General features: G+C 34.2%; 1 protein-coding gene across 1 annotated transcript in view; it reads right to left on the bottom strand.

The window, feature by feature from the left end:
• Nucleotides 1–473: 473 nt before the first annotated feature.
• The window catches only part of LOC115882638 (leucine-rich repeat and immunoglobulin-like domain-containing nogo receptor-interacting protein 2), a gene marked incomplete at its 5' end in the record, with an annotated part of 56,877 nt that continues 30,284 nt past the window's right edge, over nucleotides 474–27,066 (bottom strand). The window contains one exon of the mRNA XM_030900828.1: nucleotides 474–3,142. Within this exon, the coding sequence (XP_030756688.1) occupies nucleotides 1,612–3,142 (1,531 nt within the window). The remainder of the gene's footprint in view (nucleotides 3,143–27,066) is intronic.

Below are 27,066 nucleotides of genomic sequence, written 5' to 3'. Positions count from 1 at the left end.
TTTAAGTACCTATTTAATCAAAAATGGGGATATACCCATTTAAAATAAGAAAGTTGCTGTCAACTTCTGGTATTTCCGGAAGTGCCGCCATATTGAACATATTTTTAATCGATATATCTCTTTGTGAAACTATGATGTGCAAAAAATCTCCGATCTAGATATTGTCTCTAGAAACTTCTAATACACGCTCAGTCTGGGACACCCTGTATACCTTCTATATCTAATAAAACGCAAGAATAATTTAAACTATTGTAAAAATATTCAATTTAGGAGAACAATTATCTTTGGATAGACAAAATTCTAGCACTAGCTTGACACAAAATGGTGAAAAAAATATACAAAAAAGGCAATTTGACATTTTTAGAGACTAAATGCCCTTTTATTAACAGAAAATATATTTTGGTATTTTCATAAATAAATTGGTGGCTAACAGTGATAGGCAACTTGTTTAATGTTAAATTGTTAATTGTATTTCTATATACCATGTGTTGCATCGCTGATCTGAATATAAAAAATCTCAAGTGAATTTTTAATTTCGAATAAAACGCCGAACAAAAATCCCATTTTATTTTAGGGAAAACTTTTAAAAATTTCATTAAAATAAAGCACACTCTCGCTATTGAATAGTTACAAAGTTATTTTTAGTTATAAAAATATTATCTACCAAATTAATTGAAAAGGTAGTCTGGACCTGGATAAACACATATCGACTTGGAGCCTGAAATTCTACAAAGTGTTGATAAGCTAACTTCTCAGAGGAAGAAGCGACGATTTTAATTTTCCATATTTTATTTTGCATTTTTTTATGGATATTTGTTATTATTGCTAAGTTTATTTGACAAAGCAGATTAAATAATCCACATTATTTTAATTTTATGTTTCTACTGGAGTTGAATTAACATAGGATATATATTCCGACTTAAAAATGTCAGTTAAGAGATATTCCAGAATACGAGTAGATATGTTATGTTATGACAATAGGTATGGTTTTCGCCCTCTACAGGTCAATCAAAAACATCCTAAATTTTATTCTGTATAAAAAGTTAAAAAATGCATACCAAATGAACATTTTATAGAAAAGAACGAAAAAATGAACGATTGGTTTCATTCGAGCCCTTTAAAAATTTCGTACACATTTTCTTTGAAATAAAATGGATAATATTATATGTATGTTCAGATCGGAGATGCAACAAAGGGTATGTAGATATTAGAAATTAGTTTTTGATACTTTCCAATCTTTTGTGTTAGTTCTTACAGTTCGGGTCGTACCACAGCCTCCCCTACGGGCACGCGTTGTCGCATACGTAAAACTATACTTAGCAAACTAACTGTACAGTCTCTATATATCGTAAAAATCACATTTTGGAATGGATTCAATGGGCTGGGCGCGCTGCCGTCTTAGCGTGGGAAGGCGTCGGCGGTGCAGGGGACGCAGCCGTTCCTGGCGCCCGAGGGTAGCGCCCGAAGCGAGTGCGCCCTGCAGGTGTCGCTGGCTCGAAGGTACGTGAATCCGGGTGCGGGAAGGGTGCCCGCAGGACCGCGAGGGGCCCTCACTCGCCTACCCTCGCCTCCCAGACAGAACACTCCCGTCGGCGGCGCGCTCAGCTCTAGCTACAACTCCGTCACCGGAATATGTTTGATGGGCAGCTGGCCGCCACGTAAAGTGTAGTCGTCCTCGGAGAAGGTCTTTTGGTACTCGTGCTCCTTGCGACTGATGGCGCGCTTGTTAAACTTGTAGTCTTTCAACGCGTCGCGAACTTTAAGGCGGTAACGAAACAAAAATAGTCCCAGCACGGCCAAAAGGATGATAGCACTCACGCAGAATGTTACGATTATCACTTGCTGACTCGGCTCTCCCAGCGAGCATCCCAAATCTCCAGGGGAAAGTGATTTTAACGAGCGTTCGCGTAAATGCGTCGGCGATGAGCACTGGACGTTGGTCAAGTTACGTTGATTTGTTAATTTCAGTAACCATAACAGTTTACAGTCGCACCGAATAGGATTGTCGGTCAGTTCCAATCCCCGTAGTTCGCCCCATGACGCTACTGCTTCCGGAAGACTTTCCAAAGCGTTCTCTCGCAAAACCAAATGCCTCAAATTGGGCAATCCTTCCAAAACACCCTCATCTAACTCTCTCAGTTTTTTGTTACTAACTAGCACTACCGTTTCTAAATTAAGATTCTCTGCGAAAGCTCCTCGTTCGATACGTTCTAAATTTCTCGCGCCCGTCACATCCAGTCGACGTAAATTGGTCAAGCCACTAAACACACCTTTTTCTAACAGCATAAATTCATTTTGACCTATACTCAATTCTTCGAGGCGAGCCAAGGTTCCTAGTTGAGTGGTGGGTACCCGTTGGAGTCGATTGTCTGCTAAATTAAGGCTACGAAGACCCTCGAGGCCGCGGAAGGCGTTTTGGCTGATGTTTGAAATACCGCCGCTACTCAAATCCAGCACGGCTAATCGGTTCAAACCCTGGAACGCATCATCGGGTAATCCGTCAAAAGAATTAAGCCCAACGTGGAGCTCGGCCAGGCTACCCAAAACGGAAAAGGCCGGTGTAGGCACGGATTTGAGCAGATTGTCATCCAGAAACAATACTCGCAGACTAAGCAATCCTTCGAACGCTAGAGGATCTATCCTCGCTATTCTATTCTGTCCCAGATTTAGCTCCTCCAGTTTAGGAAGAATAGAAAAAATCCGTTTCGGCAATTCATCCAAAAAGTTCTCACGTAAATTCAACACCGTCAACGACTTCAAACCTTCGAATGTCGTACTATTTAACGATGAAAGTTTGTTTTTGTTTAAATGCAACTCCTGTAGCTTTTCTTGATGCAGGAAACTTTTCGACGGGATGCTGTGCAGGTGATTGAAGGAGAGATCGACGTACTGCAAATCTCTGTAGAAAGTGAAGGCGGCGTCTACCGACCTAATCTTGTTATTGCGGAGCACCAGCCTCTGTATAGCGGGATTCAATGTGATGGGAATGATATCCAGCTTGTTGTGGTCGCACTGGACGACGAAGGTGTCATCGTTGCAAATACAGCCGACGGGACAGCCTAGGACACTTCCTGCCCATGTGTACGTTGAGAGGAAACCGGTAAGCAGCAAAAGAAACAACATTGTTGTCGAAGTGGGGTATCTGAAACAATACAAAGGTTTTTTATAATTAATTTCTAATAAAAAAGAATATCTAAATCTTTAATTCTAGATATAAAATATAAATATAAAGCTTAAAGTTTTATTGTGTGCGTAATGCGAATTTTTTGATGACACTTTCATGGCGAATATAGTTTTTCATAGACTAAATTATTTATTATTGACATAACATTTTGAGTGACTTTTTTTCAAATGAATGCAAAGCAGGAAGATGTCCCATATATAAATTCCGAGATAAATTCAATAAGAGATCGTGTTTCTCTATTTCTTTCCAAAACGCTATTCGATGTTCTTTTTAAATAATGCGATGAAGGCGGAATATTATTACAGTCTCATGTATTATAACTGTCTGATGGAAGAGACGATTTTTTACCTCTTGTGTTATTTGAAACTCTGAATGCTATTGGATCGGTCCATAAAAACGAGAGTGTGAATGGTAAGAAATACGATATGCTTTTTTACCTAAAAGAAGTTTTAGCCTCATTCCCACTATTTTTTAAAGATTTATACTTTTGAAACGAGTTTTTTATGACATACTAAATAGTTATTAATTACCCCAGATTTAGAAACTAGTAACTGTGTGTTAACTAATGTATATTTCACTTCAAATTAATAAGCAATTATCATACTTCACGATAGTGATTACATTTATTAATAAATTAATAATTATGGTTAAATAGTTTTATTTTTCCGAAAAATTATTAATTGTATCAATATTGGTAGTAAATTAATTAATTCTAGTATTGGTCATGTAGTGTATTCCAATTAAGCTAATAATTTAATAGAAACATTGTATAAATAATAAAACAATAACATTACCGAATTCCACCGGGCTTGAAGTCGATGAATAACCAGGTTACTGAATATAGATTAATTACTCTGAGACTATATCTGTTCATGTGTCTTTAAACGAATGTGCTCACAGGAAACCGTCCTGTGTACACATATGTACCATTGCGATAAAAAAAAAGTAGTACAAGAATTAGTAGTCCCAGATAGAACTCCTGTATAAGGATATCGATATGCCACCGATATATGATATGATATAATTATGTCACCTAACTTTTTAGGCGTTACCATGGATTTGGTAATAATTGGTAGATATACGTGGCGAAATAAAAGTATAAAAATTCTGATGATACTCAGTTATCAGTTTGAAAGAAAATATTTTATTATAGACCAGCAGATTAAATCATATTTTGTTGTACTACTTTTTTTTTATCGCAATGGTACATACACATCCATCCTTTTCCAGTTCAACATTTTTTTTTCATCCCATTAAGAGTCTATTACGGTTATTTTACGGTCTGTTCGGGTTGCTCTCAGGGGTAGAGTACTTCGGGTGTGTGGCTGAAGGAAATATATATTATATTTCAGAAATCTGCAGAGACTTAGCCTGTCCTATCGTGTTAAGCTACACTCACAATTCCAAACACACGTGCTTTGATTAAGGCTTGATTAAGGTTTGCAGAGATTAATTTACCAAAAAATAGCGAGCAATTTGTTACAAAACCATATAAATTATATATCACTGTAATCACAAAACTTCAATCTATTTCCGTATTGTAACGGAATTTTAAATTATGTCTTTATTTACCAGAAAATTTAGTCCAAACATAAGGAATATTTTGTTGATGTTTGACATCAAAATCTTAAAAATATAGAAGTTGTCTAAAAATGTGCTAAAATACGAATATACCTAGCCAGTTTTCCATAAAACGTTAAATGCTGAAGACTTATTTTGGAATGGAATTATCATTCACTCTATAGCGCCCATTTCTAATGGTAAAGTTTTGCAAGTAATCTTCATTAATTCTGATGATGTTTCATGTATGGTAGTAGGCACTACTTTCCTATTATATAGTTCTTTTCAGTCATTCTCTTATTTTCTCTGGGAATGGGTATTCTTCTGCATATCCATGCAGACTGATCATAATATATATCATTAGTATGAATAATCTGTTCAGGTATTTATAAAAAAGTTACATTGCAATACCAAACATTATTCCAGGTACATTGGATAACTCCAAAGGTACAAAAATATTTTCCACGAAAACTTAAAGGGGATTAGCAAGCAGAATGAGTGGGAAGATGCAGCTCACAATAGAATGGAATAGAGAAGAATTGTAAACTCAGTTAACAGCGACAATCAAAAAGAATAGAGGCAACAAAGCAATGAGATTTTTGAATGTCCGGAGTGCGGTAGACAGATACCATCACGTATTGGGCTTTTCTGTCACAGAAAAGCTCATGAAAGAAAACACCTTGCGTGACCATCTTCTGATGCGTGTCAAATACTCGTCAGCGAGTAATGGCAGTATGTATGTATGTACAGTGCAATTCATCTATATTAGTGAAAATGGGCCTTAAACACATCTTTAACGCCTATTATCATTGCCCGACACCTAATTTCCATTTGTTTTCAATTTTTAATTGTTCTAAACCTTATTTGCTATAACCATCTTGTGTTTTGAATTATCTCTACACGCCGGTCACTAATATCAACTGATTCTTCTATATCTGATGCTATTGTGCCGTCTATAACTATCTGTTTATTATGGACTAATTTTTTTTATGTTTTTGTCTATTGAATGCTTAACGATCTTCTTATAGCATCCATTGTTACTGTACAGTACAGCATGTTATTTTCGTTACTCGTGCTGAACTACCTAGTACCATTTTCGAATGATATTTTTGCTTGACGTTACCTTGCATCAATTCCTTGCTTTCTCTCATTTGAATTTTTTTTTCGCTTCGAAGCATTTTCTGGAAACGGGTATAACTATCCAACTAACAGTGTAAACAGTGTAATACTAGAAGGATTTTAAGAGACAAAAAAAGTAGTACGAAGATCAAATTTCCCATAGACGATAGCCGCCTTGGCGAAATCCGTTTTGTTGGTGGTCCTGGCGCGAAAAGGTGAACAAACCCAATCCCTCGGTAACTAATGCCGAGACAATGCCGGCAGAGCGTCTGAGAAAAATCCACTCGCGATAATGAATCGGTTACGGTGACTGGCAAACCGTCACGAGAGAAACGAAGTGGATAGTCGCACGCTGCCGCCGTTAGTTAAACGCGGGGAAAGAACAGCCCGGGGCCAATCGATCGGTACAAGTAAACGAACCCAGTGAAAGACCATCAGATATCCTTTTTTCGACGTCTGTTGTGGAAACATTTAGCAAAACTAATAAATGAAATGATGACGTCAAATGTTTTTTCAAATATTCTCAAATCAGCCGGGGTGGTTCGTTTTCAAGGGGGGTAGCGATGGTGACTGCTGTAATTACGGACTAATTTAAATATTGCCAATAGTCTTTAAAATAGCTGAAAAGATCATGGCAATCATGTTGAATTTTTTGAAAACTATCAATGCTTGAACTCGTGTCAATATAGCTTTCGAAAGAATAGAAGCAGAACGTCTGCAATCTTGGATCTAGATCAGCGGATGTCTCAGGCTCATTGAGGCTATGGTGCCGTTCTGTTTTGTCACCTTAGCGTTCGATTGTATGGTGCTTGACATACTTCTTCGCAAGCCTCAATATTACAACTTCCATCCTAGTAGTAGGGTGCAAAAATGACAATACCAAAACGCAGAGGGACATATTTTCACTAAGAGATATCAAGGGTGAACCCGAAAATGCTCCTGAAAGGATTCTTTGGAAGTATTTCTTGATCCAAAATTAAAATGGGATGTCCACATCCAAATAAATATCTTGATAAGAGATTCGGGAGAAGTAATAAAGGCCTTACATACCTCGTTCTTCTCTGCTGTTTTTAACCGACGGCGACGGTTAAAAAACATAGGAAAAACAGAAAAAAGGTAATTATATCAAAACACAATTTATAATGTGCATAAGATACTTTATAATCAAAATCTCTTTTTCTTACATGACCTTTTTGCCTCTTTTTTCTCATTTTCTGGTGCTATGTGTAGTAGAGTTGCGCGGAAGCCCAAAATTTCTAGATACGCCAGTGTTTAAAAAATTGTGGAAATGTCTAAAATGGAACTGAAGATGAGATGTTGTGCTCTCTAGATGTGTGTCTACGGATTTTTGGCAATAATTTATTGGATGTTCTAAATTTCAAATAAGAAGATCTTCGATAAGGTTGCCTGTGACACATCCTATGGAAAATTAAATATTAATAGTTACAGCTCATTTTATGTAAAGAGATACTAAAAACCAACCAAATTTAACTTTCTAGATTATTACAAATTCTAGATTATTCATACATCAAACTCAGTTTAACTAAAAAAAAGGATTCTATCAAAGCGATCCATAGTGCTGACGGATCGCATCTAAAAACTTTGGCCCGAACTAGTCCGAAACAAGTAATGTCCCTTAGGTCTTCGCTGAAAACAATCGCTTTAGAAGTTTCTCGCTTCGTCGAAACCGTTCGTCGAATCCGGTATCGAATTTCCGATGGCGGCGACAAAGTTCACGACATTCAAGCACCCAAACTCTCGGGAACAAAGGTCATCGAATATTTTTTAGATTATTGTATGATTATACAGTTTTTACATTTTGACAATTTTTTTCATTATGACGAATAACGAATCATCAAGACTTAAATAGACTAAAAGACTTAAATATACGAGTACTTGGGTTTATATCAATTAGGAAAAAATCATATTTCAGTAAGCCAATTTGATGTAAACCTAAGGGAATCGTTCACGTATACGATTCCTCTGGTTGATTGTGATGAGCAGACAAAATACAAAAGAGTATGCCGAAGACAGTGCGGTTAGTTAATAGTCAATAATCAATAGACAGTGCTATAGTCTGTGAAACGAATAACTTTGAATTTGTCAGTTCCCGCGGGCTTTTCTAGTGTTAATTTTATTAGGTTAGCAACTTGCGGCCATGCTGACGCAATGCCGTCTCTAATAGAGGAGCCTCGAAGCGAAATTTATGACGTCACGCTAGTTAGATACTACGGATTAATAAATATGTTGTAGAATACATGGAAAACATAATTATTCCTCGTATTTTTGGTTTGTATTTTAAAAATGATATAGTTTACATGAAATATACATAATATACAGTTAATAAATACAATATATATATATATATATATATATATATATATATATATATATATATATATATATATATATATATATATATATATATATATATATATATATATATATATATATATATATATATATATATATATATATATATATATATATATATATATATATATACCTATTTATAGTAATAAATAACTTTGGCAAATAAACTATGAACCATACAAATGCAGCAAATTAATGTTTTACAATATAGAAATAATGAATAGATACATAAGATAATGGGTAAAATGTAAAATATATTTTAAATTTTGGGGTTTGAAAATCGATCTAATTTAACAAAAAACATTCAATATCTACTAATAGTGATGTATTATTATTTGCATTCACAAACTTTATATGTATATTTTGCAAGTATCAATGTTCGAAAATTTATATTTGAAAATAATACAATATCATAGAAAAAAAGGCGTTAGCGACGGCTATGAAATAAAGATCGCTGTCATTTTATACGTAAAATTATTATAAAATTTTTGATTTTCTTGGGATTTAGGTTCGGGAAAAATGCTGATTAAGTTTTCATTTGTTTTTTCATTATTTTTATTTGGTTTAAAAAAAAACGTTTCGGCTAACATTATAGCCTTCATCAGTGTTGTGTCATATGAAAAAAATAGTGTCGAATATAATCCAAAAAATTACATATAAAATATTCACACCACACACCACATAATGTTTACTGCAATTAATAAATTAATATAAACTTGTCAAAAGATGACCACATATTTTTTAAAATTATCATTCTTAACGCTAAAACTATCTACATTGACTATGGCTGAAATCGTACTCCAGACTATATCATTGTAGTGTGTGGATATAGTAAACAATATCATTTTTTAAATACAAACCAAAAATACTAGGAATAATTATGTTTTCCATGTATTCTAGAACATATTTATTAATCCGTAGTATCTAACTAGCGTGACGTCATAAATCTCGCTCCGTGGCTGTTCTATTAGAGACGGCATTGGTTTGATATTTAGAAATGTCAAAAGCTGATGACATTTAACTTTTGACAATTATGGCATTTCGTGTTGATTTTTGCAAGAAGCGGAAGAACTGTCACTTGTTTTATTATTTTCTTTCTATTTCAGGAAAGTAAAAAGATTCTATCTACTATAAAAGATCCTATACTATCTGATTCGTTCAGGCACTCAATTTAAAGAATATCAGTAACTTTTTTGACAGAGGGATTTAATATTTGCCATGTTGGTAAAAAATAACGGTCAAAATTCAAAGTTATTCATTTTATAGACTATAGTAAGTCAGTAGATAACCAGTGAAGACAGCACAGCCAGCATGTTTCTTCTGTAAGTATTCAGCATACTCTATACCTACTTTTTGACATTTTCTAAAATTACTTCATAATATTTGGTTATTGTATATTATTGCATAATAAATGAATCGTTTTGTAATGGTTGCTTTGATCTAAATGTTAGTAATGAGAACTAAATGTTAGTCATCATCATGTGTAGCCTCCCTCACATATTTAAATACTCTCTTTGTAGCCCATTGTTGTCTGTTGTTGGCTAGGTTATCCCTGCTAATTTCCAAATATCATGGTCCCATCTCAGATTTGATCTTCCTCTAGGTCTCTTAATTTCCCGTGGGTACCATGCTGTAATTTTTGTGGTCCATCTGTTTTCCGTCCTTCTTGCCAGGTGTCCTGCCCATTGCCACTTAAAGGATTTGATTCTGTGGATGACATCTATCACCTGCGTCTTTTGTCGCATCCACTCTATTCTTTTACGGTCTTTCTTGGTTATTCCCAGCATATTTCGTTTCATTGAGCGTTGTGTGCCTGCATCCTGACCTTGTGTTTCCTTAAAATATCAAGTCGGTTTTAAGTGTCCAGATTTCGCATGCATAGGTCATGACTGGTAGTACACATTGGTCGAATGTTTTATTCTTTAGATAATATGATATCTGTAATATATAATATATTTATTTGAATATGATTGAGGTTCATCCATAAATAATCCATGCTAACTTAATTCTTCGGTTGATTTCTGGTAGTAGAGATACCGAGCTGTGTATTAGTTGACCCAAATATATGTATTTATTGTTATTTATTAAAATGTCTTTTTTGTCTACTGGTTCTTTGTACATTACTTTGGTTTTTGCTAATTTTTTTTTGAGACCTACTTCATTGCTGGCTGTATTTAGTTCGTTAATTTGTGTTTGTAGTTCTTCAGTACTATTGGCAATTAGAACTATGTCATCAGCGAATTTTAGATGGTTAAGATATTCTCCATCTATTTTTAATCCTTTGTTCGTCCAGTCTAGCCAATGTAAAGTTTGTTTTGTAGTATTGGGAAGTAAATCCCAGAAATAATACTTTCCTCAAAATTCCTTGTTTATTTTCTTTACAAGTTTACTCTGAGGGAAGATATTTCAGTTTATTTTAAATAGAATTGGCAATACTTTGTATTAAACATACAACAAAACCGCTTTCAGCTCTGCGCTGTATTTTTTTTGTTTTCCTCTGTTTATTTTTTATCGGATCTTGATATTCGGCCTCTCTTAGATCTCAATTCTTCCGTGAAATGGAATTCGAGAAGCGCCTTAACGTAGAGAGATATACGTTTGAGAAAAAGAGAGAGGTGAGCCGAAGGGCCCCGGCGGCGTAGGGCCTTATGTAAATAAAACGGTTTTGTTGTGATTACATTACCGCAAATGCTCGGGAAATGTATCAAATCCCCCGGAAAAACCATCTATGCGGCCTCTCGGTTCGGAAAAGCGTTTAGGGTAGAGCGAGATACGCGGCGTACGGATAACCGAGCCCGTTTAAAATTTCACGTGATAAGTCACGACCTTATTGGCTTAGTTTCGGTTTGCTCGCTTTTCGTATAATTAAAACGTTTCATTTTGGGAGTTCGTCGAATGTCATCGATTTGTAGTTAGACTGAATAAATTGTAGTTTTAAAAAATTTCTAAACCTCTGTAGTACTTAATATTGAAAAATAAAAATTGTCATCGCACAAATAGAGTTTCTTTTTTCTTTCTTTAAAGTTACATTTGTTTTAAATTACTTGAGAAATTATTTTTAAAATATTTTCTATGTAGAAATTGCCTTTGGTAAAAATCTGTCAAAAAATGCAAGACTTGCAAGAGTCTCGCAGCAAGGCCAAGACCAATCCAAGACTAGGTCCTGCAAGACCAAGACTACACTTAGACTAAAATACCAGAACCAAGAGAATGCGGGTCTTGCAGCGGTTATTGGTGTTGAATGGGTGTTGGCTCGTCACTGTTACTGGGACCTCTTTCATTTTTCCTTAGTCTACTTCGCAAAATTCTGGATAGGGATCAATTTTAAAACATGTTTCGTAATCACCACATTCTTTTGTTTCTTTCACTCATTCATTTTGGCATTTTTGATAAACAAGTTCGAAAGAACGAACAAGAAATTCAAAACTGACAAATGATAAATGATAAATTTTGGCATTTTTTCTATACTTTTTCATTTTCGAGATAAAATATTGTACCTAACTTTTAGAAAAAAATCGCTTTTTTTGATTTGAATCAGATTTTTTGATGTTAATCAATTTTCTATTTAAATCGGATTTCCAAATAATTAACGACTTATTTCCATTCCAGTTAAAGTCCTATTCTAAATGGTTAAATTTTCGTAACTCTGCCCGATATCGATAATATTAACAGTTCCACGGAGCGAAGTGGTTTGGTTTGGTTTGGTTTTCAGCAAAGTTTACAGAATAAAATATATCGGTTGCCGTATATTTTATTCTGTAAACTTTGCTGATGCCCCTATTTCCGCAAAAAAAGTCGCTATCATCAATATTAAAGAGATTTTGTTTGAAAATAATCATGACTGTCTTAAGTCGAGAATAAAATTAGTACCATCTAATGGTGAAAGTGCAAAGTACTTACTGCAAAACAAAATGTCGGTAGAAATTATGTGGCAGAAATTTGGAAAGGACTAGAAGATTGATGTAAAGACAGAAGTTATATAGCTTGATCAACATACAGCTGTTTTAAAAAAGATATAAAACAGCTTTGACACCAGCATATTTTTTGACATTTATTAAAGATTCTCAAGAATAAACATATAACCTAATATCAAAAGAAACTAGTTCTGTACTAGAATTTGCAAATAAAATGTATTCGAATACCTGATTCTTTCGGTCACTTTACGGTTTCAAAATAAAATTCTGAAAAAGACTGATAGAAAATTACTTTAAAAATCGGCTCAACATTTTAATAGATGAATTCATTTTCGATTTATTAAAAGCATTTAAACGTTATAACAGCATGTGTAACTTTTGTTTGACGGACTTAAGTCCTGATAGTAATGAGCTTAAGTAAGCTTCCTCATTATTGAACTACCTCATTAATAAAGAAAGAAAGAAAACTTAAGTCCCACCTTAACCTTAATTCTTGGAAACTAGGTCACCGTTCCTGGTTTCCCTCAATCCTCATTCCAACAATGCCTTTTTTAAATTAACAGAATTTACATCTTCAGTGCCCGTTAGAGATTCTGCGGCGAGATTAAAAAAATTATTAAGCTTCATGTCTGGCAAGGTGAACAGTTTCCGTTGTAGCCGCGGATCTTTTTAATAGATCCTTCGAGGGATAAGGAACGAATTCCGCATAATGCGTAATTAAAACAAATCTTTGGCTGAAGATGGGCGTAGGGTATGGGACGAGGAAACGCCTCGTATGATAATGGAATTTTGGCACACAAACGCCGTTGCCTAATTGGTTTGGAAGTTGAGAAGGGTATTTTAGCTGTTGGAAATTTTCGTTTTTGTAGGGTTAATTTAGAAAACCTTTTGCCTTGAAAGTTAAATATCGCGTGCTGGTCTTTTTTTTTATCTATACATCCTCTATAGTGTGACCAACGGATCTGTAGCTACGGGGTATCGGCAGGGGAACGCAGTTGTAAACAAAACACGCCCAATTTCATTCATAAAATAGGCATGGGCGTACGGTGTTTTATGAAAATAATGTGTATCATAAATATAATATTCATATTAATAATTTTTTCAAAAAACTTTATGCTGTTTGAATCGTTACTGTTGAGTTAGCAGATAAACACACTAAAAGCTTTTATTAAAGCTCCCTTAAATATTTTGAATCATTTTATTATTATGTGTTGTTAATATAATAGAAGAAATAATTACAGCTGGGGGTTGGAACCTTTGGTCTTACACAGCAAAATAAAACACTAAATCAGTACAATACACCAAAACACTTTTAATTTTACACTGAACGCACGTTTCGCTAACCATGTCTGCCATCAGCAGATGATCAAGACTGAGTCTTGAGGTATATTTATTTATATATCTGTACTAACTATATTTTTTTCTATAATACATAATTTTAGATATAACTATTTCCAGCAAAAAAAAAAAATCTTGAAAATAGTTAACTTTGGAAGCACAAACAAAACATAATTTTACTCACCAGTAGATCCAATATTTTCTATTACACCAGATATGGTATCGCTCCGCCAGCACTTTTTAAAGGTTAGGTCATTGTCGACCCATATGTTTCATCCAAATAGATAATACTTGGCTATATTTTCGAATCTCGCGTATATATTTATATCTCTCTCTGCAATTTAATGGGCCGCTCCATTAATATTTATCTGTTATTTTGACATTTATGCCAAAAAAAAATCAGTTGATTTTAATAACCCCCTTAGCTTTCCTTCGATTCTTCCTGCAATTTTTGCAAAAGCTTTCTAATTGTGGGGACGAGTTTGAATTCGAGATAAAATCTATTTATCAAATTCCTGACCACTTGGAAAAAGTCGTCGAGCGTTTCAACAGCAGTCTCACGTGGTCGTTTCTTTCCAGGGCTGGATATCATTTTATCGGGGTTAGTTTCCAGCTTTTTGTTTATCTTTTGTGTGAATTTTTTTATAGTCGATACGCTAACTCCGGTATAAAGAAATATCCGCTCAAGTTTACGTTTAAGCGGCAACTTAAGCGAATTCTCTGTAGCTTCTTCGTCGCAAACCCTATTATGAACACAAGGAAATAAACCAAATGAGATTTCATCCACGTTTATATATATTTAACTATCAAATATACGAAAAACATAGAAATAAAGTTTAGGATAACCGGTATAAAATAATGAAATAAAGTAATAATGATCAAAAGAATGACACCGCCACTGGGTATTTCAATAGTATTCAATATTCCTACTCTTTTCAGAAGAGACCGTGCAAGCGAATAGGAAAGGCGTAAAAGCCATGGCAACCGCGTGGTAACAAATCCTGTGACGTACTCTCGCCAATCATGTTCGATGAATAGGCGGCCATGCGCGGCGATGCCGGTTTGCCAATGATATCGTTGAAAAATCTTCAACTTTCATAATAAGCAGATTATACAGAATGAAAGAAATAAGTTATTAAATAAAACATATCGAACAATATGAACTACGTTAAAATTCCTTAGTAATATACGTCAGAATATATGCTAAACACATTATATATAATAAAAATTATATTAAATTTATAGTTCATGTCTGGCGATTTTGCAATTTTATAGATAAACGTGGCAATGTCGATTTTTTTTTCTCGCATTCCTTCCGTAGCTTCAGATCCGCTGGTCAAACAGTAGATTAATTGTTTCTGAATGGGTTGTAGTAGATTTTTTTTGTCAATTGTCTTATTCCGTGGTCTTAAATTAAATAATGTGTTAAAATGTATATTCGCATATTCGAAAAGATTATCGAGTCTAAACCAAAAACTTAAGATTAATTTACTTCATCAACAAAACTTTACTTTAAAGAAGCTCACACACTGGCAAACAAGTTGTCATGACTAACGAAAGGATCAGTAGGTATTGAATAGTATCTATTTTTATAAATAGGCGGTCTTAGTTTTCTATATTTCAGGTAAATTTTTATCAACTGCAATTAATTCTCTCTAACATTATATTTAACAAAGGAATATACATTATCTGTAAATGCTTTTGTGAGGCTGGTATTTACCAGCCGTTTTGTCTGAAGTAAAGAAATTCTTAAACTGAGTAGTTTTTACATAAAATAGAGAAGACATTTAGATTTCTAGGATTCGATTTTCTAGTTTCTAGTACATTATTACAAAACTATAAACATTTTACTATAAAAAATGATTGAAATAGTTGGGCTTTTTTTATTCGGCTCATTTAGTTGACAGTTGGTTTGGTTTGGATTTCTTACTAGTTTTATTCCAAAAGATGTTTATTAGAAATATACAGGGTGAGTTTTAAATAAGTGCAAATATTTTTAGGGGTAGAATATTTAAAAAATTTGGAATTTTTTGGAATTTATTTTAATGTTTAAGTTAAAAAACATAATATCTTCATAATATGGCAACATAGGTAATAGATTGAATTTACAAGAAAGAAAACCCAGAAATGATCCAGTGTTTCTCAAAATTTAAGTAAAAAATCTACTTTTTTTAAACTTTCAAAGTATCTCGGTTATTTTGGACTTATTTGAAAAAATGGTAAAGTGAAAATATGTTTCTTTTATATGTTTATATGTTTTTTTTTTCGAGATCTACCAGCTCTGAAAATATTTGCACTTATTTACGATTCACCCTGTAAAATATGATACATTTGAAATTAAAAGTATAAAATATTACATACTTTAATAATATAAGTGCCGGTTTAAGGTAGTTTGCCGCCCGGTGCTACAAAAATGCAGCGCCCCCACCCGGCCAGGGTGGGGGAAACATTCAAACAACAATTTTTTTCGAGCATTTATTTCAAAAAATAAACAAAACACAAAATAAAAAGAAACATACATCTAAATTAGAGGCATGTCAACGCCAATAGATAAATAAAATATAAAACAAAGCTTTAACAAAAATTAAAATAAATTCTATCTTTGGTTTAGAAGGAAAAAATAATTTGAACTAAAAAATAATAACATAATCAAGTCAGTCATTTGAAAAATCGTTTTCTTGCTTTTAATGAAGCAAACTTTTTCTATTATACAATTTGTATCTATTTTATTTCATCCAGTATGTGTTTATTAATGGACACAATTATTGCCAAATAATTCAAATTTTCTTGGGCTATTGAGTTTCGCAGGTAAGTTTTAACTCTCTTAAGTGTGGAAAAGGGAGTTAAAGACTTGCATTTGTTGGAAAATGATTTTGAATGAAAACATTAGGTCCTCCCCTAAGATTTTGCCGCCCGGTGCTACAGCACCCAAAAGACCCCTTGTTAAACCGGCACTTTTAATAAATTTAAAAGGGTACCATTATATAGGCTTATCATATTCTTCCACCTTCTATTTCATGGTCACCAGTATTTTGAAATTGTTCAACCCTGCGACTTTGATATTTAATAAATAATTAAATTGTGCTCAACAGTAGACGAAAATAAGCCCTAACTATGAAAGTTTTCCTCTTCCATGTTGAACACTATAGCTGTATTAAAAAATATATTAATTTTTTACATTAAAAAATAAGTTTCACAAATATCGAAATCAAAACTTGTAAATTTATAAGCAGATAAAGAAAGACATAAAAATGACATCAATTAATTGACATAATCATTGTCGATAGCTCCGTCCAAATTAAATTAGATTAATTTGTAAAATAAACCAACATATTTAAGAAAAAAGCAGATGAAAAAAATGAAGAAAATGTCGCGCTTGAACAAATGCCTCCAAAAAACAACTTTCCGGCCTTTGCTTTGTGAGACTTTCATTTTATTAAAATACTTTTTTTCTTAAATGCCCGACAGAACAAAAGAGCACGAAAGGACCTCCACGAGTTTTACTTTTTCCCCAAAACAGCACCGCGACAATATAAATCTGCGTTAAAAAAGCGGCGCTATCCGTCGGATCAAAGTTGGCGCGTCCAGGGACACATTCCGGTGAATTTAAATGGCGTGAAGCTAAAACGGGGGGAGGAGAAGTCGAAAGGGGGGTTTTCATTTCGGGCCCCCTTCTAACAATCATGGCGGCTGACGAGTGTAAGCTGCTTAAGAGACCCAAGGGGTGCATTACAGAGATTGCCACCGCAGTTTCCACGCACCGCAACTCTATGTATTCGCCGTCCCAAATGGCATTAGAGCGGAGATTACTTTTATTTTTATTAAATTATTATGGACATAATACCGTGATCTTTTGAGGCGAAAGTGTTTGCTGCTCCGCAATGCGCTGAAAAATAAATAGAAGGGTGTATAGAGGGATTATAGTAACAGCCAGGATAAGGATTACTGAGATTTTACTGACTTGTATAGTGTTGTCAAGACTTGAATGAAACTGCTAGGAGAATGGTGAATTGATTGGGGTCCACGTGAGAAAAAAACTCATCGAAAAAGCTAATAGACTTTTAATAAGTACATCAAATAATAAAGTATATTGTCTGTAGTTTTCTTTTTGACAGTTAGATTGTTGAGTAAGATCCCAGAGCGATCAGACATAATTTATTTTCACAAGGATGCCACCTTAGGATGTTAGTAGTGCTCTCATGTGCTTTGAATACCAGCGTGTTTGTGACAACCACTGCAGACCAACAAAATTATATTACAAAAGTGCTACGAAAGAAATAAAATTACCTTTTTTGTTCTGATGTGTTTATGTCACTCTCTTCATTCTTTCTGATTAAATAATTGTTCTTTTAAAAACTATTATTTACTTGTTCTTATTCGATTTGTCTTACTTAATTACATCAGTCTATAAACTTTTGAATATCAACCAACCAAGTATATTGAATTTCAATTCATTTCATTAACGTCTTTGCAAGTTATTAAAGCTAACAAGATAAACACCATTTTCCATTTAAATCATAATACGATATTAAAACTATAATCGAGTTGTTTATTCAATTCTTACTCGACATGCGACGTACTCAACAACAATCAATTCGCCCTTGTTATCGCCCCTTCAAGAAAATTAATATTTCACCGGTAAATGCAGGCTGGCAAATTGGGTCAAACAAAAGTAATAACTCGTCGATTCTGGAACTGTTGCCGATAATTTCCTGCCAGCCAGCTAGGTACGATGGCAAAACAACTTGTTACAACACAACCCCACGGATTCGAAATCAAACGGTTGCAATTTCAACCGAGCGAAATAAAAACACGACCCTCCTGCTCGCTAATGATTCGGGTGGTTGTTTTTTTTTCAAACTGGGTTATTGGTGTTTTTAATCGATGGAAAATGAAATGGAATTGTTTGATTGTATCGTTGGCACGAGCGGGAAGAATAATATTGTGATTGTGTGTTTTTACATTGAAATATTAAAGTTAATATGACTAGGAAGCTTCGAAGAAATAGTTCATAGTAGAATATTTCTCAAAATTTCCAATAGACGTGATACACAAAGACAGGAAAACAGTAAAAACTATAGTGGGTTTATTAACAGAGAATTTAAAACTAATGCGATTAGTAGACAAAGCCATTCACGGAGTCAGGTCAATCTGAACAAGTGTGATAGCCTGGCAAATTCTACGTATAGGCGATGACAAACCATTAACAAAGAGCTATAAAGTAAGTCCAGTTTAAAAGTTAATAGACTATGTAAAGATTGTAACCTAAAGACCACAATATATCTGAAAAAGTTGCAGTGAGGCAGACCAACAGCAACCTCATAAAATTTCAGAAAGCTAGCAAACAAAAATAGATTTTAAAAAATATTACGGAAGTGCTACGAAAGAAATAAAATTACTCTTTTATCTTTTGACATATTCTTGTCACTCCCCTCTTTATTCTCTCTGATTAAATAACTGTAAGAAATAGTTCATAGTAGAATATTTCTCAAAATTTTGAATAGACGTGATAAAGAAAGACAGAAAAACAGTCAAAACTATAGTGGGTTTATTAATAGAGAATTTAAAACTGATGCGATTCAGGTCAATCTGAATAAGTGCGATAGTCTGGCAAATTCTACGTATAGGCAATGAAAAACCATTAGCAAAGAGCTATAAGGAAAGTTCAGTTTAACGATTAATAGACTAGGTAAAGGATACAGTTAAGCAGACCAACAGCAACCTAATAAAATTTCAGAAAGCCAACAAACAAAAATAGATTTTAAAAAATATTTCATTATTACATACTATTCACATAATGTTTAATAAACTGTACTATAGGCTTAATAATATGAGAAAATTGGCAGTTAATATTAAATTAAGAGAATTAAGTACAAATTTAAAATTTATATCAAATTATAGCAAAATATTACAGACCCAGCGTTGGCATATGACCCAACCGGAAAAAGTTAGTTGTAATCATCTGTTGATGAAGTTAACGTGGTTAGCGAAACGCGCGTCCAGTGCAAAAGTAAAAGTGTTTTGGTGTATTGTGGCGATTTAGTGTCTTATTTTGTTGTTGTAATACCAAAGGTTCCAACTGTAATGGACAAAGTGTTGGTTATATTAAATATTAACCAAAATAGATAATAATTAACCATTAATCATCAATTAAGAATACAAAAAAATGTTATATATTCGTTTTGTCATCCGAAAAGACATATATTCGTTTTGTCATGCGAAATCCACATTTAGGCACGTAAATGTTATAACTAGCGTCAACTAAATTACTTTGAGTAGTGTCCTCTCTCTTGTTCGCTCCGCTAACCTCACAAATTAAATACCGAAACGACCGAACGGACCGTGCGGCAAATGCAATTCGCTTCGCATTTCCACACGAAGATTCCCGATCCGGAATTTGGCAACGGCAATGGTGCCGCCATTACGGCCGCAATTTCATTTTTGGCATTCTGCGAGGTTCATTACAAAAATTACGACGACCATTTAACCAGAAGAGAAAGGGAGAGAGAAACAGCGACACGCGAATATTTCGATCGAGTTATCATATAACCTCAATTATACATAATATGTATAGTGTGTCCATACACATATGTATAGAAACTCTCGCTGATATATACAAAGAAGCCAAAGCAAGAATATAATGATATATAAAACAACCCCAGAGATCCCAAGTGGCAAAGGAGTACGACAGGGAGACGCGATATCGCCAAAGCTGACAGATATTGCCAGCAACACTAGAAGAAATCTTCGGTCAAATGGTCTGGACCCACAAAGGATTAAAAATAGATGGGGAATATCTTAATCATCTAAGATTCGCTGATGAGATAGCCCTGATTGCCAAGAGTCTTGGTTTGGTTTGGTTTGGTTTGAATGTAATAAGCACAAATTAACGAACTAAATGCAGCCAGCAATAAAGTAGGTCTCAAACTGAATTTAGCAAAAACTAAAGCAATGCACATCGAACTAGCAGACAGAAAAACATTTTGGGACAACTAATACAGCTCTAGATCTCGACTGCCAGAAATCAAAAGCAGAATTAAGTTAAAAATCTATACATATATTGTCAACAACAAGTAGCAGTACTAATGTGAACAAAAAAAATGATTGTGTTTTAATATTGTATGTGTGTTTTTAATATTTATCAAAAATAAGGAAAAGGTCAACTTTCTTTGCTTGGTTCAAATCTCACACATAACGGAATTTATATTCCAGCTGAGTATATTGTAGGGAAAATATTTTCTGAAGTATAAAGTTTGATAAGATTGTTATATATATCGCTAGATCAAACCTCTATTTATAGAAATTCTACCGATTGAGAGTCGATTTCGAGTTCGTTCCATTTCAAATTACTTTTGCTTGAATTTTCATGGCGTAATACGTACCCTGGAGACTATTAACGGAGACTATTCATCGGACACAGGTCACCGAATAGATTTTAACAACGCCAAAATTATAATGAAAGAAGCGATAACCTCTAAAGAAAAACAAAAGAGGCTTTTTAATACAATCTAATAAAAATAAATGTATTGCTCAGCATCTTTAGATGTTAGTAATGCATGGCAATCGCTTCTTTGATTTTAAAGAACATAACATAAATAAAGTTAACATACGTAAAAATTGAAACAAATTAAAAATAATCATACAGAAAGTTTGAAGCTTTTTGGTTTTACCTTATTATGTAATTGTTATCAGGTAGTAATTGTTAATTTAGAAGTTTAACTCATAGAGATAAAGGAAATAAATTTAGATTGGGAAGCCCGTCAAAATATAAAATTGTTTTGGGCGCTGCTATGGCGGTTGCTAAGAACAACCGCCAAACAATAACAGAAATAATTTTCTCTTGCTCAAAAGTTATAAAATCTTTCAAAATTTAAACCGCTCTTATTGAAAAAATACCGAAAAGTACTTAAAGCGTCCATTCTCTAAGTAATTATTGCTATCTTGTGAGTTTAATTTAAATTTTACTTACTCAAACCCGCGATAATTGTGAAAAAGTGGAATTAAAAACTAAAAAACTGTATTGTGAACTGCAAAAATCGTAGATCGTGGCATAACATTGGTTTCCAACGTTTCATAGATATTTCACATACATGTCCTTATATAAAATAAAGTTTTTGTATGCAGCACACTGTATTTTATTCATAAAATTAAAAGAAAATAATAATAAATTTGAATAAATAATATTTGGCGACATAATTCCGGAAAAGCCGCACCGATCCGAAATTATCAAAAGCTTTGGGTCGCGACCGTTGCAAAAATAGCGCCAAATAGTGTTTACATTGTCTTTATGGGCACTTTCCAATCTAAACTTGATTCAATTATCTATGGTTTAAATTGATATAATGCCATTTTAACAGAACGTCAACGGTTTTTGTAGACGTATCTGTTTAAAAAAAAGTAAAGTGTTCTCGAATAGTTGCATTTAAATATTTTAAATAGTTTTGTTCTTTATTCTTTGTATTTTTTTGCTTCCGACGACGGAAAGAGATAAACTTTCCGAAACATAAAGCATTTTTTTGTCCGTTAGACAAATTTGTTCATTTGTAAGCAACTGCCGACAATTAGTCCCCGTCTTTGAATAAGAAGACTAAGGAAGGAGCATATCAAAAATCTTAGGTACACCGCGATGGGCCTCAAATATGGCCGACTTAAATTCCGGTTTATCAGTGTCGTTCTAATTTTATTTAAAAAATGTAAAACTATGATGTAGGGTAGACGTGGGGTAGACTCAATAATTTGTTGTTTTATTTTACGTTGTGAATAAATGTTGGTAGTTATTAAAATTGTTATAAAAATATATAATTGTAATAAAAATAGATAAGTTATAATAAGTATTTATTAACACAAACATCCGATACGCTACTGAAGCAGGTAAGTCAAATTAACATATCTAAATTCTTTGACATTAAATCTTTGACAAGTAATAAATAAAAGCTAAAATGCAAGAAAAATATATAATTTAGTTAATTTAAGTGAATTTCATAAATGATCGGTTTACTACACGTATGTATATTATACCTATAGTCACTTACTAGCGAAAAGTTGTTCCATTATTTCACTCAATTTTTGCCGAGATCTACCGCACGCTACACAACCAACTATTTTAGAGTCTTTTTCGATAAATGCGATAGTGTCACTGTTAATTTAAGTTCTGCCACAATTTCCATCTAGATTTACTACCATTATACAACTATCAGTAGTAGAATAAATAATAAATAACATAAATAAGCTCCAAAAAGACTGACAAATCCACAAAATTTCAAATCAAATTCAAATGTGTCAAATGAATCGTCAAACAGAACTGTCAAGGATCCCCACCCTAGAGAGCTTTTATGGTGCCTTTTCCGCCCACCATGCATGAATACATGGATAGCATTATGCTCCTTCCCTAGTCTTCTTATTCAAAGGTCCCCGTTGGATTAACGCAGGAGTGTTAACTATAAATATCTATTTTATTTTGTAGATTTTCTTGCAGTAACGAAATACCCATATAGGATTTTTTTGGAGAGATGAATCCGCCACATAGGTATAGACATTTTTTACTATTAATGGACTATCAATGATGACTTTTACATGTATTTGATACATTTTGCCAATGAGAGCGGTAAAAAAGATACCTTTCAAATTAACTATTATTAAAGAATATATCTTAGTTTTTTTATGATTTTTTCTACACAAAAAACTTAAACAGTAAACAAAATGTAAAAGTTTGTTTATATAAGTGGGTTGTCAAATCAGAATTACACCCTGTTAAAACACTCGTCAAACGAAACAGTTACGCTTAATCCGTCACAGGCTCCCGTTCAAATACGCGAAAATTAACTTGCCACGCAAACGTTCTCTCGAGCGTGACGGGGTTTAGAGCGACGCCCCCCGGCCGCCCTACACTAATTAGGGCGACGTGTCGCAGTCGAGCGCCGCGACGCCTGTGACACGCCGGACGCGAACTGTACCTAAACGGAACAGAAACAATAAACAAAACACCGACGAAAACAAATTATTATTTGCTCCAATTCCCGTTTTCAGCCGCCGTTGCTGCTGCTGCTTGCGAAAATTCAAATTTATTTAAATGCGCGCACAGTTTCTTTCTTTACACTACCCCCCGCCATCTCCACTTTCTCCTTAGGCTTTTTAGTCGAAAATGCCGCGGCCCCTATTCTTCCGATTTTCGTTTTTGCTTGTTTTTTTCCTCCATATTATAGTCTCGCAGGGGATGAAACAATTTGGGAGTAAATAAAAGTGAGGAAAAGAAGAGGATTTTAAATTTGTTTGGATATAATAAAGAAGGATTATATTTTTGATTTTGATCGCTGAGGATGAAGGAAATTTGGAAATATGCTGATTTCATCTGGGAAAAGTGTCAGGAATGCCACGTGTCCGTAACGTACAATCAATATTTAATAGATATTGCGTCGAAGAAGGTGGTATAAAGATATTTTCAAGTATGTTAAAATGTATTGTAAAAAGATGTGACAAAATAACATAGCAAAGTTGAAAAAATAATAATTAATACAAAATTAAATTTATTTTTTTTTAGTTAAAAAGTCTATCTCTGATATCAGTCGTACCAAAGTTTATGGCACGAATGGATGTCCTCTCGGCGCACTCAGTGATGAGGTGTTCTAGTGTTTTCCCATTTTCCCCACAGAATCTGCATTTGCCGTTGTTTCTCAGCTTCAATCTACTGAGGTGTTCGTTGAGGAGACAGTGTCCTGGTAAAAATCCCGTGACAATCCAAATATTGTTCTTACATAAATCAAGAAAAATCTTTGATATTTCTCGGTCGTAAGTTTTGAGAAATTTCCTCGAGTGTCTTAGACCGGTTGGAAGATTCCCATTAGATATTACAGATAGAGTTTTCCAGGTTCTTGAGTTCCATTTTAAGTTGGTTTCCACTTGGAAAACAGAATTGTTCTGGTCCAGTTAATGGAGTGTATTCTATTTCTAGCTAGATGGTTTGCTTTTTCATTGCCTTCTATCCCTTGGTAGAATGTAGAATGAGTGGGAGGGGGTTTAATCATTGCGAACCTTAAAGATCTATTATGTCCCCCTTACTTGAGTTATAACTCATCATACAGTCTATAACCCATCATACATGTTGTAGGGGGGACAGGGTATTTTCCATCCTCCTCTGACGACAGATGTTCTTCCTTCGAGGGTATACACCCTTCCACGGTTGGCCTTCCGTACCCTACACAGTCGAGGAGCTTGCCTCTGGCTGATGTATCCCTGAGGTGGAGGCTGGAGGATCTGCCTCCATTTTCTCCACCTCTTTAACTTGATAACTAATAGAGGATATATTTTCTTTGCTTTCTCTATTGCCTCCTTGTATTTGAGGCCAATTGCTATTGTGAGGGCCTGAACATAAAAATCGATGTCCTTACATTGGAGTTCTGAGCCTCGATAAGGCTCAGCAGGTAGGTGGTGTCTTTCCCCTTGCTCCTCGGCAGAAAGACCGCGATGGCCGTCCCTTTTGTAAGTCCCTTGGTAACTTGGCACCCAGAGTAGGAGGAGTTTATTTTCTTTGCCTAATTTGTTCAGCTTCTCTAGTCTAGTCATTCAATTTTTTCTTTGATTTTTTCCAATTCATTCTTTGACCAACTACGAATTGAAAGTTCCTAAGTTGATCGCTTATGGTGCTGCTTGACTATCAAATAAGATGGCTATTTTCTGTTTCCGATAGATCATATTTAAAAGATAAAATTTACTTATTAACCATCTTTCGATTGCAACTCGTTAAGTGGCATATTATTTTTGATCTCCCCATTAGTAGCTCCAAATTATCTTAGAAACTGAATTTTTAAGAAAAAAAAGGAAAATTTAGAATTACTCTAGTAAATTACATAAAGCTATTATAGTTTTTTGAAAATCCTACTAGTAGAATTTTCAAAACTACTACCTACTACTACCTAGGTATTTACTGAAACTACGTAAAGTACTTATACTTCTATCAACCCCCATTTCTCATCATCATTATTTTTTACCTTTGCATTTGTGTTTATAATGGAAATTGCAGAGGTCGCTATTCTTCTGATTTTCGGTTTTGTTTCTTTGCCTATAGTTTCCTTGCCTCCAGTCCTTCTAATCTCGCAGGAGACGTAATTTGAGCCATAATTTGATAAAAATGATTGCCAAATCAAGTCTATGCTGCCATTATGAAGATATATGGCGAGAAATGGATGAGAGTTTCAAGTGATTCGGTCAGAAAATTGTCGGAAAAAAAATATTTTAATAAAAAATAAAAAAAATCAAGCAACACAACTGGGATTGGAATGACGAAACTAGAAGAGCCATGATATACAGAAATTCAAGGGAGATGCTCACAACACGTAGTTGGATAAGAAATTTGTAAGACGGCTTCTTACTGTAGTTTGATTGATATAATGAATATACTTTAAAATTGTAATGTATATTTTTACGATGACACAATTTAATTTCTAATAAGTCATTTCTTAACATTCTAGGTATCCCGGTACGTACTTATTTTGACGACGCCGTTACAATTCTCCAGCATTAATACGAAAATTGTCGTAGCATTTAACTTAAGCGCCGGCAGATGAGGATTATTTCCAAGTAAAACAATAGGAAATTAGTAGAGCGATTGAGATAATCTTTGGCGATAACATTTTTAATGGGCCCTGACTCCCCGGTACGGCCCTGCGTCGCCGTCCGCTCTTTAATGGCGTCGACCGCATTGTTCCTCTCGCTATTGCACATAATTGCAGGCAGGTCGACTGATTGGCCTGCAGGAGGCCGGCATTTAAGGCTCCGAAAGCTCTCGATAATCGTCGTTTTTTGCCATTAAACTGGGCGGCTTCGGAGACCAAAAACATACCGTTCGTGTTTTCGGCGAGCTTTGGCGTTTAAGCGCAGCCAAGTAGTCGAAACAAAAAATTGGTTCAGTTAGGGGCATAAATTGTATCTGGAATATTTGTTCCTGGAGAATTTCGATAATGAACTTTATTAATTTGGGTAATCGCGCTAGTTATGCTGTAACTGGCAACAAGGGGGTCTGACACAAATTTATTGACGCAGAATCGGACTAAGTATATCAAAAGAATCTGAAGAAACAGTAAAAATAGATTTAATAAAAACTCAGGGGCTACTAAAAAAATTTTATTGAACAAAGATACAAAAAAGAACCCAACAAAATTTAATTGCTTTACTCTTGCTCTGTTGAGGCATGTCTGGACATGCTCCATAAAAGAATAATTATTTTACTTATTAACCATCTTATAATGACGCTAACATAATTAGCGAAACGCGCGTTCATCAGTGCAAAAGTAAAGTATTTTAGGGTATTGTGCTGAATTAGTGTTTTATTTTGCTAGAACCATATGACATAAAAATAGTATTAAATATTATATCTTTCTTCTTAATACTCTATCAAAATTTCAAAAATAAGATACACTTAAAAATAACGATCACTAATATAAAACATCGACCAAAAACCAAAGATGTCTTAAATCCCTGATAGATACTATCTAAAGAAAAAAGTTTTAAATTACGTTATTTATATTCAAATCGGATCTGGAAAGCAAGAGCAGGTAGCAAGCAGTCCGTGAAATATTATGGCAT

The sequence above is a fragment of the Sitophilus oryzae genome, unplaced genomic scaffold (genome assembly GCF_002938485.1).
Source record: "Sitophilus oryzae breed Bouriz unplaced genomic scaffold, Soryzae_2.0 scaffold_1790_pilon_pilon, whole genome shotgun sequence".
NCBI lineage: Eukaryota > Metazoa > Arthropoda > Insecta > Coleoptera > Curculionidae > Sitophilus > Sitophilus oryzae.
The sequence above is the reverse complement of the archived record's forward strand: the minus strand, read 5'-3'. Positions and strand labels throughout refer to the sequence as shown.